The following is a 14,896-nucleotide window of genomic DNA, read 5'->3' as shown; positions in this document are numbered from 1 at the left end:
GGTCGACCGCACATCTTTCTGGTGTGTTATGGGCAATTAGGCCTTAATAAGTGTCATAAACGTCTTCTAAGGATTGAATAGGCCTACATGGTCTGTTGCTTGTGATGGCTGGGAATGGCCTGTTTTCTTTTGTTGTGCCAACAATCGAAAGTTGTATGGATTTTCGAGATTGTGTCTGAATTATATTTGTGTCAATTGGGTTGATATTTATGACACTTGGAGTGGTTGATGTCTTTTTCCTGACTAAAATATTGTCCTTCATTATTTGGTACTCAATAGTCAATGCTATTTCATACGTACTTGTCACAGTGATGATTGCAGTTGATTTTGCGTTACGCATCCTGAGCAATTGAAATCGCTGCAGCTGCATTTAAGTTGCATGCGACGATAATTGCTTTTTTATTGTGGTCAGCAAGGTCACAGTAACCTGCTAGTCAATATCGAACACAAGGATTACCACCTTTACCCGCAGACAAGAGATTCTTTTGACCCACGTAGCAGCAATTATAATCGCAAGTACATGTAGTTATGACATCTATCTCTCGTTTACGCTGCGATAAAAGTTGCAGACTTTGGCCCCATCTGCTGTATGATCCTCCTGACCCGTGCACAGTCTCGTATCTATAAAAAATTCTCTTTCAGTCGCAGGACTTTGATGCTAGTCACAATCTGAGAAAAAATCAAAATGGCGTCCATGGCCTCGATGCACAACTCGATGAATTTCATTGGTGGAATCAGCATCCTGGATCGTGGTGATGCGCCGGCGCAGGAAGTCCTGGACCGGAACGCACGGACCCACGCCAAGCGTGTTTCTAATGAGACAAAAGAAGAACTGACACAGGTTATGAAGAGAGTTGATAATGTGAGTTTCAATCTTTCATCAAAACTAAATATTTTTTTTAATTGAGCTTAGAAAAAACCTTCATAATGCAATCATATTTTGAAGCATGTCATTGATGAGATACCCTGTGGACCCTTTTTTTACCACTTGAAGGGCACCTGTATGAAAGGCCTATTTTACGTGTGATAGGCCTTTCTGAAATGGACGCCCTAAAACCGTCGAATACTAAATAGCTTCTACACAGTAGCAAATTTCAGCAAATTAATACATCTAATTACTGCCCAACGGCATTGTGTATAACTGCATTGCTATTTTCCTGACCACTAGTTATTATGAATGGCGTACATGTACCATTTCAATAAAAAAAACCCGCAAAAAAAACCCGTTGTGCAAGTCGTATGTCTCCTTCTGTTGATAATCTCATAATTACAGGTGTGCGACTCCTTCGAGGAGGGTGACCTCCCTGAGACAGGGACACTGAGGCAGTCAGTAAGTCACAAAGGCGGAACCCCAAACCGTCACCCGATGGCATAGTTGCAGGTTTTCAACACCGCTTTTTGAAACACCCGCAAAGACTCGCCCCAGAGTATCAAAATCCTGAACTCCAGGCATACAGAACCTGCCATGTCCAGGTTCCCTAGTCATCTGGTATTCCTGAATTCCGAGTCCCTCGATAGTTTCCGTGCAAAGATGACTGTAGATCCCATCACATACCTACGGTAGTAGTTACTGCTCTACGAGTCTTTGAAACAATGGAGCGCTGTTTTCCTTGACACAAAATCACGGGGCTCGTAATTCAATAATACAACATGAATGAGAACATGGACTTACCACAAAATGTGCGGAGTTCACGATTTGATTCTCCAGGGTGAACCTTCCTTCACACTTCGCTCTTCGAGTCACAACACGTCAAATTGCAATTTTGTTTCAGTTTGAAATTTGAAAGCGGTCGAGGGAATGCTTTTCTATAAACACCCATTTGCATGACATGATTTTTCGACACCGGTAGTTGATACGCACCTCTCTAGAATGCAGTCACAATTAGCCTTTTAGTTTTACTTTTATGATGTTGCTTTCACCAGGTGCATGGTATTCGTTTCAGCTTCTTCCAAATTACACCTTTGAACCCAAGCCGATGAACACCAGGCCCCAATCACACTGTATGGTGTTCATTTCAGCTTCTTCCAAATTACACCTTTGAACCCAAGCTGATGAACACCAGGCCCCAGTCACACTGTATGGTGTTCATTTCAGCTTCTTCCAAATTACAACTTTGAACCCAAGCCGATGAACACCAGGCCCCAATCACACTGCATGGTGTTCGTTTCAGCTTCTTCCAAATTACACCTTTGAACCCAAGCTGATGAACACCAGGCCCCAATCACACTGTATGGTGTTCATTTCAGTTTCTTCCAAATTACACCCAAGCCAATGAACACCAGGCCCCAATCACACTGTATGGTGTTCATTTCAGCTTCTTCCAAATTACAACTTTGAACCCAAGCCGATGAACACCAGGCCCCAATCACACTGTATGGTGATCATTTCAGCTTCTTCCAAATTACACCCAAGCCGATGAACACCAGGCCCCAATCACACTGTATGGTGTTCATTTCAGCTTCTTCCAAATTACACCCAAGCCGATGAACACCAGGCCCCAATCACACTGTATGGTGTTCATTTCAGCTTCTTCCAAATTACACCCAAGCTGATGAACACCAGGCCCCAATCACACTGCATGGTGATCATTTCAGCTTCTTCCAAATTACACCCAAGCCGATGAACACCAGGCCCCAATCACACTGTATGGTGATCATTTCAGCTTCTTCCAAATTACACCCAAGCCGATGAACACCAGGCCCCAATCACACTGTATGGTGATCATTTCAGCTTCTTCCAAATTACACCCAAGCCGATGAACACCAGGCCCCAGTCACACTGTATGGTGTTCATTTCAGCTTCTTCCAAATTACACCCGGGCCGATGAACACCAGGCCCCAGTCACACTGCATGCAAGAAACACTGTCTTTTTGTTTGATTTCAGTGAAGATAATATCATCATTAATTCATTTCAGGCTGCATGGTCCATTTTCAGATGTTTGCCATTGTATTTATTACACCCTCACCAAATTCGCTCCTGGCCCTACTTTCATTATCTTGAAAATTCTATTTTCTGTATTTCTGGTGTTGAATTGAATCTAAGTTAGAGGAACCCCAAGGGATGCCAGAGGGTTCTGTAGAGTACATTAGCCGAAACCAATCACTCTGCTGAGTTTAGTACCAGTCACTGAAATTCAGCAGTGGCTAAAGTTACCTGGGCTGAGTTGTTCAAAACGACGTTAGCTTTGATGGAGACGTTAAGTCTTAACGTGAACAGTTCAGTGGGTTTTAACTGAAAGAGATAACGTCCTCGAGGACACTTAACGTAACCGTTAGGGATACATGACTTCTGAGCTTTTGAACAACTGGGCCCTGGTGTTCAACAACCGGGCCCTGGTGTTCAACAACCAGGCCGTGGTGTTCAACGACCAGGCCCTGGTGTTCAACAGCCGGGCCCTAGTGTTCAACAACCGGGCCCTGCTCACTGAGCACTGAAATTCTATGTGAGAAGGTCGAAATGGAACTTTATTTTTAAAAAAAGCGAATTTGACCTATGCGTGAAGTTCCTCTTTCATCAACATCTTTGTTTTTGACGATAACATTTTTGATTCCCTCTTCCAGATCTATGAGGGATTTGACCTTCAGGAGACGTTGAATGAGAACAACCGTCTGGCGAATACGGAATACGTAACGGATGTGGTAGGTCTGAAGACGTGAGGAACGTCATTCCAAGAATCGATGACGACTATTCTTTATCAATTCTTACTCAAACCTAGTGGTCTTAACACAGGCAAAAGCTTCCATGATAGAATCGTTGATTGGCCCATGAATGGATCAATGATGATTATCACTAACCATGTTTTACACTGAGGTCCCATCATGGATCTATAATAGGCCATGGTAGATGTAGATTCTATGATGGGCCATGGTAGATGTAGATTCTATGCATGGGCCATGGTAGATGTAGATTCTATGATGGGCCATGGTAGATGTAGATTCTATGATGGGCCATGGTAGATGTAGATTCTATGATGGGCCATGGTAGATGTAGATTCTATGATGGGCCATGGTAGATGTAGATTCTATGATGGGCCATGGTAGATGTAGATTCTATGATGGGCCATGGTAGATGTTGATTCTATGATGGGCCATGGTAGATGTAGATTCTATGATGGGCCATGGTAGATGTAGATTCTATGATGGGCCATGGTAGATGTAGATTCTATGATGGGCCATGGTAGATGTAGATTCTATGATGGGATTCTGTCAGCGGAGGACTTTCAGCTGAGCGTCAGGCCCTTGGGCCTCTTGTTTCTTGTCACGAACCCCTCTGTTTTCTTTCAACCACTCAAGAGTGTATACCTCATGTTCTTACAAACTAAGTTTAATCCATTTAGAGACTAACACCCTGCTAAGCCGGTGAAAATTAAGGCATTCAAATAAGCTCTCACACAAAAGCGGGCAATAATGCAAAATTAAAGGTCTACACTCCAATCAAAAATTTCAAAATTTGTAATAGAATTTGAAAATTTCAAATTGCGTAAATAGGAATTGAATGTCAATTTCCACATTGCTGTTATGTAGACAGTTATACTAATACTATCCATACCAAGTTTCAGCAAATTTGTATGCATAATAACTGCACTATGGCATGTACAACCGTATTTCTAGTTTCCCGGACCACCAGTGTATAAACGGCGTACCCCTTTAAGTGCCTTGAGCCAGCGATATTTTGATTGAAAACTATGCTAGGCCTTGGTTTTTTCTTCAAAATACTTGTGTGTATGGCTGCATATTATACCGGTTATGGTTTTAACCCTTTAAGAATCTCGCATTATTGCAAACTGATAAAGAACTAAGCAACCAATCAAAATCGTGTCACCCACAGTGCATTATTTGTTGATTATTGAAATTAATTTCCTCATTACAAATTTTTTGGCAGATTGAACTTGAAGAAATTCTGAAGGACAACTTGAAAAAGAAACAGGTACGTCATAGTTTTGCTATCGAGCTTTCCTTTATGGGTTAATGATGTAGATTTACTCGAAACCTGAAATAAATTCATGGCCATTTGATTGAGTGGTTTTGTGAAATTGTAACTTTTGCATCTTTTTAATTCAGCATTTTGAAAACCTGGTGGTAGTTATTTCAATCAGACAACGTTCGTTTTTCATTTTTGTGATCATATATTTTCGTCGCTAAATTGAGTCTCTGATTTTTCTTCTTTCAGTACCAGCAACAAGTGACCATCTTTATAGTCGGCTACGAGAATGCCTGCATCCAAAAACTCAAGTTGCTGCAGCAAGTCAATGAGGTAGATCTAGCTTATCAGTCCCTGCAGGCCCTCAATGGCCTTGACACATGCCTTCAATGGCCTTGACACATGCCTTCAATGGCCTTGACACATGCCTTCAATGGCCTTGACACATGCCTCATTTGGCCTTGACACATGCCTTCAATGGCCTTGACGAGCTTTGTTGTGAGGGTGGTGTCCTTTGGCCAGTATTCCTCTCTATTCTTCATAAGAGAGCAGGTCTGAAGTCACAGAGCCCAAGAGCTATGTGGTCAGGGTTGTGTCCTTTGGCCAGTATTCCTCTCTATTCTTCATTAGGGAGCAGGTCTGAAGCCACAGAGCCCAAGAGCCTTGTGGTCAGGATGGTGACCTTTGGCCAGTATTCCTCTCTATTCTTCATAAAGAGAGCAGGTCTGAAGCCACAGACCCCCAGAGCTTTGTGGTCAGGATGGTGTCCTTTGGCCAGTATTCCTCTCTATTCTTCATAAGAGAGCAGGTCTGAAGCCACAGAGCCCAAGAGCTATGTGGTCAGGGTGGTGTCCTTTGGCCAGTATTCCTCTCTATTCTTCATTAGGGAGCAGGTCTGAAGCCACAGAGCCCAAGAGCCTTGTGGTCAGGATGGTGACCTTTGGCCAGTATTCCTCTCTATTCTTCATTAGGGAGCAGGTCTGAAGCCACAGAGCCCCAGAACTTTGTGGTCAGGATGGTGTCCTTTGGGCAGTATTCCTCTCTATTCTTCATTGGGGAGCAGGTCTGAAGCCACAGAGCCCCAGAGCTTTGTGGTCAGGATGGTGTCCTTTGGCCAGTATTCCTCTCTATTCTTCATAAGAGAGCAGGGCCGAGGCATAAAATGATCACAAACTATTTTCATTTTCCTCCAGTTCTTTGTCGAGAACACCAAAGACGATGAAGACGTGGATGTGTATGCCACCGAACAGGAAATCGACCTGGACGAAGTCTCCTCCTCCATTGAAGAGTCCCTACAATATACGGAACAACTCGCAAACAAGCTTGGCGATATCAACTCAGATATCGTGGAATACCTGACGAATTATGCCCATGCGAAGGCCAGCAACAAGTAGGTATTGTAGTGTTCAATGGGGTGCTGTATAACAGTTGGAGTTATTTTCGAATGAGACTCAAAACCGAGGTTCCTTGTACCTGGTGTCTATGCCAGGGCAAGCTAAGACCCCACCAAGTGAGAAACATGAGTAGCTTGCGTGGCATCTATCTCTCTCGCCAAAGTCGGACCACTAGGCCAATAAACCCAATTGGCGCCAAACCGTAGTGGCACGCAGGATACGCTCATCCCGCCTTGGAGGAGGATTACTCCTAGGAGAATGACCCCTCAAAGTGCAGAGCAAACGCTGAAGAAGAAGAAGAAGAAGAAGAAGTTGGAGTTATTAGAATTTTGAACGGTTGTCGTAGGTTCAATTATAACCCCAAAGTGCATGGTGCATGTCTTAGAAATAGTATCTTTCTGCTCCCTTTTTTGACGAGAGGCTGCCTTGCACCCTTTGCAGGTCAAAACTCGGGCATGGATGTGCGTCCCCAGATTGGCTAAGTTTCAGCCCCACCCGGCTTGCAGGAAAGTGTAACGTCACCAGAATAGAACCATGAAGCCTATACCCTTATTATTCCAAAACAGATTTGTTATAAGTGATCTGCGTTATATCATATTTATTCGTTTGCCCTTAGCCCAAACTTCATGAAAGAATGGAGGTATATGTGTGTCGTGTAACCCATCCAACCAGTGTCACCCCTACCCGACCTGATCCCGCCCATTTTCAATTTCAGTGTCGCTCTCCAATCAAATTTATGCGTGCTAGAATTCTATGCCTATAGGTAGTATCGTACTGTCTGTTTGCAAAGCCTATTCTATGCGAAGCTTATGTTATCTCCGTCTTCTCGATTTGAAGAATTGGCGCTGTTATTTTGTGGGAGGTTGAGTCCAGGTCGAATGATCGAAATCCTGATGGCTGGCGATAAAGTGAAGTCCTTTTATCATAGTGTCACCCCAAATGAAAGGGCAGCCAGTAATTGGCTTAGGGACACCCTTTACAGCTAGTCATATCCTTGCATACAGAATGACAGTGCCAAATCTTTTGCATCTGATTCTTTCTCCATTTGGCTATCATTTTTCATTATTGCGTTGTTTTACTTGTTTTCTTAAGAAACTTTAGCGGTAGTTTGTCATCTGTCCTTCCAGAGTAAGTACAGAGTGGTTGATTTTCATTATCGGAGGCTGTTCCAATCTTCTATCCAGTTTTTTACACTCCTGGATGTACCTTCCTGTCAGGTTTTTCCATGAGCTAGTCACATTATTATTATTATCATTATTATTATTATTAAAACAATTTATATAGCGCCTTTTGTAAAACACTTCAAGGCACTTTACATTTAATTTAAAAAAAAAAAAAAAAAAAAATCCCCAGATTGCCAAGAATCTGACAGGCCTTCAAGTTTGCCGAGCTGGCCTGTCCTGGGATTTAACATTTAATTAAAAAAAAAAAAAAAAAAAATTCCCCAGATTGCCATGAATCAGACAGGCCTTCCAGTTTGCCGAGCTGGCCTGTCCTGGGATTTTACATTTAATTTAAAAAAAAAAAAAAAAAAAAAAAATTCCCCAGATTGCCATGAATCAGACAGGCCTTCCAGTTTTCCGAGCTGGCCTGTCCTGGGAGAGGAAGAAGCTTTTCACTAGAGTTGAGTAACGTTTTGCCACTCCCAGTGCCAGTGCCAGGGATCCTTTCCAGAGAGTCTGTGACCTACATACAGTTACTGACAAAAGTCTCTCAATATAATTCAAAATTTACAAGAAAGTTTATCCAGATGTGAAAAACTGGGGTCTATTCAATTGGTTATCGACATCCCAATAGATGGTGCTGAAGTTCGCTAGGGTTAGCGTCCAAATGACGTCAAAACTTGGACAAAATTGACGTCACATCTCTGTCACAGCAATTCAATACCCTATTGACGGTCACCGCAACATCATAGCAGGCTGGTATAGTTTTACTGGTGATTGGAGCAGCCTCACAGATTTCCCCCTCAGGCAAAGACATGCTGTGAACGTGCTGCACATTTTATCATAATACACTTCTCCCTCGATCTCATTTTCAGCAACATCAGGTACAGAATTGTACTACCTAACAGTATAGTCATCTTGTGGACATTGGAACAACTACATAATCTCGCATATTTTCTCTAACATTGAAATGCTGTGGATTGAATCGTGTGCCTTGCTCTGCTCTCAATATACCAATCAATATTTCATATTTACTCTATCAAATTACCCATCATGCGGGCAGGTTGAAACTAAAGCTCTCTGGAACTCCTCACTATTTTGCTCCGTTAGGCCTGATTTTTTCTTCAGAGGATGGAAGCGATTTCCCCGAGTCCTCCCAGGTTTTTTGCACCCCCTCCTGGTTTTTGGCTCACCTCCAGAGAGCTGATCTTTCCCATGTGCAGTTTCCATCGTCGTCCACCATCGTCTTGTCCTAAATACTTTGTTCGGTAGTGAAAGAGTTAATTAGGATAATAAAGCTTGTCTCTTCTTGCCTGTGAGAGCTTTAGCTGATCAGTACCAGGCTCAGATAATAAAGCTTGTCTCTTCTTGCCTGTGACCACTTTAGCTGATCAGTACCAGGCTTAGGATGATAAAGCTTGTCTCTTCTTGCCTGTGACCACTTTAGCTGATCAGTACCAGGCTTAGGATAATAAAGCTTGTCTCTTCTTGCCTGTGACTGCTTTAGCTGATCAGTACCAGGCTCAGATGATAAAGCTTGTCTCTTCTTGCCTGTGACCGCTTTAGCTGATCAGTACCAGGCTTCAGTGACGATTTGACTTCACAATCCAGTTTTTATTCATAACAGAGTGGTTATATTTTGGCTTCTAACTTCCCCGACTTGAAGTTTTATGAGTGTATGTTAACCTGGTCCCCATTAAAACACACCACGAAACTATTTTTTGTCACAAGTGTGACGTCACCTTATTATGCGATCACAGTTGCAGGTGGCAGCAATGTTTGCTTTGCTCGAGGCTTCAACCCATCAGTAGAAACATGCAGAGTCCTGCACAGATTTTACACTCATTTTTGTAGGGTTAACTAAATCCCTGGGGTGAGGTTCAAGCTGTGAGATGACAAACAAATTCTGGGTATTCGTTTGTATCCGCCAGTAAAGTCGGAAAAATTGTCCCAGTGCGATCGGAGCAGAACTTTTTGCTTCCTTCCACCCATTAAAGTTTCATTCAAAACTTTTCAATTGAATACTTATATTTTGACAGGGTTTTAAATGGTGTTCTCAAATTCCTGTTTCCAGGGGTAAAAAGAAGTTGGAGAAGGCCCTGTACCAGGCCAAGGAGGACATTGGTAACCTTAGTGAGAAACTGCTGCATACACAACAAGGCAAGTAGCCACCAACACTTAGATATACAATGAAACCTCCCTTAGCGGACACCTCTCTATTAGGTACAACCTGTCTATCAAGGACACTAGTTTGGGTCCAAAATCGGCTGTTCCCATTCGATTTGACCTCTCTAATCAGGACACCTCTCTATTAAGGACAGCTTTTGTCAGTTCCAAGGGTGTCCTTAATAGAAAGGTTCTAATGTAGGTTCCATTCAATTTGACCCCTCTAATCAGGACACCTCTCTATTAAGGACAGCTTTTGTCAGTCCCGAGGGTGTCCTGAGTAGAGACGTTCCACTGTAGCTTCCATTCAATTTGACCCCTCTTATCAGGACACCTCTCTATTAAGAACAGCCCTCGTCAGTCCGGAGGGTGTCCTTGAGGGGTCTACTGCTGTTGGAGAGCCTGAGTCTGTTTCTGCAGGGGTCAAGGTCAAGTAGATGTTACCATCAGCTTCCTTTTGTCGCCATTTTAGTGCCGAACTTGGATATACAGTGGAACCTCCCTTAGCGGACACCTCTCTATTAAGGACAACCTCTCTATCGAGGACATTAGTTTGGGTCCAAAATCGGCTGTTCCCATTCGATTTGACCTCTCTAATCAGGACACCTCTCTATTAAGGACAGCTTTTGTTAGTCCCGAGGGTGTCCTTAATAGAGAGGTTCTATGGTGTTTTCAGAAATTGAGGAGAAAGAAGAAAAGATGCAGCTTCTCTATCGTCAGACTGAGATGAAGAATATGGAGATTCAGCGTTTGAAACTGGCTGCGGATGCTGCAAAGGTAGGGTTCTGACGGATCTTCCAAGTTACGAGCCTCACCGCAGTTTAACCCTTTGACTGTGGCAGCAATAGCATCCCGCGAAGTTACTATTTATAGCTCACAAGGTCATTTGCATAAGATATTGATGACGTTTTAGTCACGTGACAGTCGGACATCGACACTTATTTCTACGCATTTGAGCTTATTTCAAAGTCAATTATCTTCGACCCTGCATTGTTTTTAGCATGAATGATACCATAGAGTCAGAGAGAGAAATATTCAGAACAATTATGTAGCATTTCCGACACTCGGACATGTGCCAGATTGAATCTAACTGCCCTAGTTAGAAAGTCTGAATCCATTACGAAACCGCATGTTTGTCCGACATTGCCTGTCATTCAGCGATTGGGAAATAGAGGGCAGCAGCTGCAGTGACGTCATCTTCGCGGAATGCTATGTTTGGTTTGCACTGCCGGGTACTGACTGTCGATACCAGTGATGAACACTGGAGCTTCCTCTTATCGGAACAGTCAAAACTATCCACAAGTCTCGCCGTCAATATAATACTTTGATATTGAACGTGTCAACCTGACGTGGGAAATTCAAATTTGGTGGTTAAATTGATTGAGGCGGGAAATTATTATTTGGTGGTAAAATTGATTTTGATTGTGGGGGGAATTCAAATTTCGCGGGATATTCAAATTTGGCGGTAGCATTGATTGTGGCGGTAAATTCAAATATGGCGGTAACATTGATTGTGGCGGTAAATTCAAATTTGGCGGTAACATTGATTGTGGCGGTAAATTCAAATTTGGCGGTAACATTGATTGTGGCGGTAAATTCAAATTTGGCGGTAACGTTGATTTAGGCAGGACATTTTCATTGAGCGGAACAGTTTGGGAAGAAACTGCACGTCTAATTATTTCTGTTACAGAAAAGCTTAGAAGACTCCGAAAGCCTCAAGACTGAGTTAGGTAATCGTGACAACCTGATCCGAGAGCTGCGGACGAAGGTCGATCAGTTGACGATCGAGAAGGACACGATGGAGGCTGCGAGGGGCGAACTTCTTAATCGCCTGAAGGATGCTGGAGAGGACAACTTGGTGAGTGTTGCGTCGTCATCATCATCATCATCATCATCAACATCGCCGTTACAGTGTTCTCCACTCAATTTTTGTCATTTCTTTTTCCAAACCAAAGAAAGGTTGTTCTCCCTTCTTCCGCCAAACCAAAGAAACACTATCATTTCTTCCTACAAACCATACAAACTCATGAAATTCAGAGCAAAACATGATTGATCATGTTAAAAATGTCATCTTTTCTATTTTCCAATTTGATAAATCTCGGCATTATTTCTACAGGGAAAGATTGAGGACCTTCAACGAGAAATGGATCGCCAATATTTGGAGGCGGAAAATGCCAAGAAAGGTACGAATTTAAACAAATTTGTCAGGTTTTAACCACAATTTCTCAGTTATTGTTCTGTGATTGTGAAATGTACAATACATCTTCGATACATCTTTCGCACTTTTTTAGTTTGCGTGTGATAATGCTGGCTCAAAAATTTCAAAAATTTCACGGTGTTTCATAATGTCTGCGATAATTGTCCACTTGTCTCAATCGTAACTCAAGTCCCACGCTAACAAGTAACTTTTGTCGCTGGGGCCTGTGAATAAAATGTGTGACAAAGAATCTCTTTTCTTGGCTCGATGTAGGCGCTTGTCGCAGTGAACATGCAATTTCTTTATACATGCGATCATAATCGCAAGCTGCAGCAATACAAATTGCTTGTGTGCCGGGCGCCTTAATTCTTCTCATGTCTCGTCTCACCTCATATTCTTCATGTTTTCTCTTAATGCCAAAAGAGGGCTCTGTCTCCGCATCAACGCAGCCTCACTCTGAAAACACACATCATCATTTCCATTTAAACTCTGCGAACGCTCGTCTTAAGCGTATCGACAAAAAACTCGGCCTTTCAACGAGTCGGGACGAGTCAGAGTCTGAATCGGACACAGAAATACCACAGCCTGATACCGTCAGGAACATTTCCTCGAGAGAAATCAAGAGGCCCGTTACCAAATCGATTGCCTTCCCCGTCAAGCCGGTCCTTCTTCCCGGGGTCAGCCCTGTCCAGCGATCCGACTCTGAAGAAAGTTTTTTCATCACCAGTCAACCTATACAGGGGTCAAGGCCAAATTCTGTCGCAAGGTCATCTGAAAGGTCAACGCCGCGTACCAGTAGGACACCGGTGGAGAAACATCGCGAGATCCTGACCTACGAACGCGTCAAGCATCTTCCAAAGCGTCTGCCAACGCCTCCGTCGTTGCCACGGATACCGAATTCTCGAATCGGAACTCCGGCGAGGTATCTGATCACGACGCCGCTGCTGTCGCGCCCACCGACTCAATGTGGCGCCGTCTTTGATGCAATAGCGGAATTATCAAGTCACGATGATTCCTGCGATTTTGATTTTAGTTCGGTTGCGAGTGATGACAGCGTTGGAATGAAAAGGGACGCAGATATTTTGGTTCTTGACGGGGAAGAGTATGGGGTGTTACCGCTGGGAGAAGCTGAGGTGCAAGGGTTGGATGATGAGTTGGCGGGGAGCAACCTGATTGGGGGTCGCCAAGCAGAGGAGTGCGATTCATCTGATACGAATTGCAGTGATGAAAGTGAGAGTGAAGAGAGCGATGGGGAGTTGGGAATTGAAGCAGGGACTGGTGGGAGGTTGGGAATTGAAGGAGATGTCGGTGATGATCCTGATAATGAGGAGAGGATTGATGTTGTGGATGCTGTCAGTGTCAGAAATGGCTCAAAGGAGCTGAGGTCGTCTGAAGAGAATTCCTTGGATTCCAATTCCGAAAGTGAAACTCTACCTGAGGTCGCAACAAATCCAATGTGTGATGAAAATAACAAAGTTGATCATGACGGACCAAACAAGAGTATCGTTCCCATGGAAACGGATGTAGTTACCAAGGAGACTGATGTTGCCATAGCAACCAGTGCAGTTGTCAAGGAAACTCCAGTTACCGAGGTTGTTGATAATTCTGAGACATCGTCTTCTGAAACTGATACTGACTCGGAGGAAGAGAGTCACATGACTGCTTCAACCTCGTCCACAGATTCCAGCGATACTTCAGATTCAGATTCGTCTGGTCCGAGGTCAAGGTCGCGTCCATCAAAGGTCAGGTCAGTGCAGAGTAACAGCCAGAAAGGTCAGCAGGCAAGGGAAGGTCACTCGGTCGGGAAGGGGTCGCCCGATGGATCAAGATTGAACGGGACGTCACGAAATGTGTCCGCTTCCTTGACAGGTCAGAGGGGGGCGCTGTGCATGCAGGTGGATGCGCAAAGACCTTACACCAGTGGTGGATCTGGGTTCAAAGATCAGGCTGTCTGGTTTCGGGCAGACGTAAGGAAGGATGGAAGGAAAATTGGATTTGAGAGAAATGGTGAAACAGATTTGAAAAATGTCTGGGGTGGAGTTGGACAGAAGACAACTTTGTCTCCAGGTAGAAAGTCTTCAAATGGATTTCGGGAGGCATCTGTGATGCAGGGGCCATTGACAACAGTTCGTAGGCCATCAGCGCCGGTTGGGAAGACGTCTACAAGTGGGGATGTCCTTAGAGATCTCGGCAGAACAGAAAATGACTCAAAATTGGGTCAAGACGTTAGAAATTCAAATAACAATCGCAATAATTCGATACCCGTTGGACAGGGCGGCTTAACAGCTACTAACAAAAAGGTTATAAAGGAGAAGACGATCGCTGATAAGAAGGGTAGTGCGCACCATGTGCCAGTGCCCCCTATTGGTCGGAGGGGTAGTGGAACATATGACGCGGGGCAAAAGTTTGAGAAGTCAACTAGAGGTGGCGCACTTGATGCTGAGACAAAGTCTACACGGGACACTATCTCTTCAGGTTTTTCTCGACTATTTTTGCATGATTCTTGAATTTTTGTTCGGTTCGTCGGGATTGTCTTGCCAACTGAAGAAATGTTTTAACATGTCTTAAAGGCTGATGACGTTTGTTAAAAATTTGAAATATGTAATCGAGTTTGAAATTAACGAAGTGCGTGAATTCGTACTGAATATAAATTTTAGCATTGCTTTTGTGTGGAAAGATATGAAAATACTATAGACACCAAATTTAGCAAATTGGTGTGCGTTATAAATACACTACTGTAATTTAGATTAAAGGGTAACTCGTGTCAAATTTCACCATATAAATGTTTTAGCTGTTTTTGACAAATGACTACGTCACTTTCTCATAAATCGGTAAGGTTTTCGAATCGAAATGCACATTTTCTAGAAATTGATGGCTTCGAAGCCGTTTTCGTTGATGACGTCACAACATGAACATTTTCGCTGTCGTGGTGGTTTACATTCAGCGATTTTATAATAAATCTAATCAAAAATGGAAAATTTGAACTTTACATTTGTGATCAACAATTAAAAACGGACGTATTTCCGCAAAGTTGTAAATCACATCATAGTATCA

General features: G+C 43.3%; 1 protein-coding gene across 3 annotated transcripts in view; it reads left to right on the top strand.

The window, feature by feature from the left end:
* LOC135498802 (centromere-associated protein E-like) overlaps nt 1-14,896 on the top strand; it is a 66,177-nt gene that overhangs the window by 3,376 nt on the left and 47,905 nt on the right. For 2 of the 3 annotated variants that reach the window (XM_064789260.1, XM_064789259.1), the window contains exons 2-12: nt 643-862; nt 1,274-1,330; nt 3,563-3,640; nt 4,884-4,928; nt 5,172-5,255; nt 6,116-6,312; nt 9,554-9,639; nt 10,322-10,422; nt 11,336-11,503; nt 11,762-11,828; nt 12,266-14,317. In XM_064789260.1, coding sequence (XP_064645330.1) covers nt 686-862; nt 1,274-1,330; nt 3,563-3,640; nt 4,884-4,928; nt 5,172-5,255; nt 6,116-6,312; nt 9,554-9,639; nt 10,322-10,422; nt 11,336-11,503; nt 11,762-11,828; nt 12,266-14,317 — 3,112 coding nt within the window. In that variant the 5' untranslated portion in view covers nt 643-685. The remainder of the gene's footprint in view (nt 1-642; nt 863-1,273; nt 1,331-3,562; nt 3,641-4,883; nt 4,929-5,171; nt 5,256-6,115; nt 6,313-9,553; nt 9,640-10,321; nt 10,423-11,335; nt 11,504-11,761; nt 11,829-12,265; nt 14,318-14,896) is intronic. The other variant, XM_064789261.1, reaches the window with a different exon arrangement.

Source organism: Lineus longissimus, chromosome 14 (assembly GCF_910592395.1).
Source record: "Lineus longissimus chromosome 14, tnLinLong1.2, whole genome shotgun sequence".
Lineage (NCBI taxonomy): Eukaryota > Metazoa > Nemertea > Pilidiophora > Heteronemertea > Lineidae > Lineus > Lineus longissimus.
Note: the sequence above shows the minus strand (reverse complement) of the source record. Positions and strands in the feature narration are given on the sequence as shown.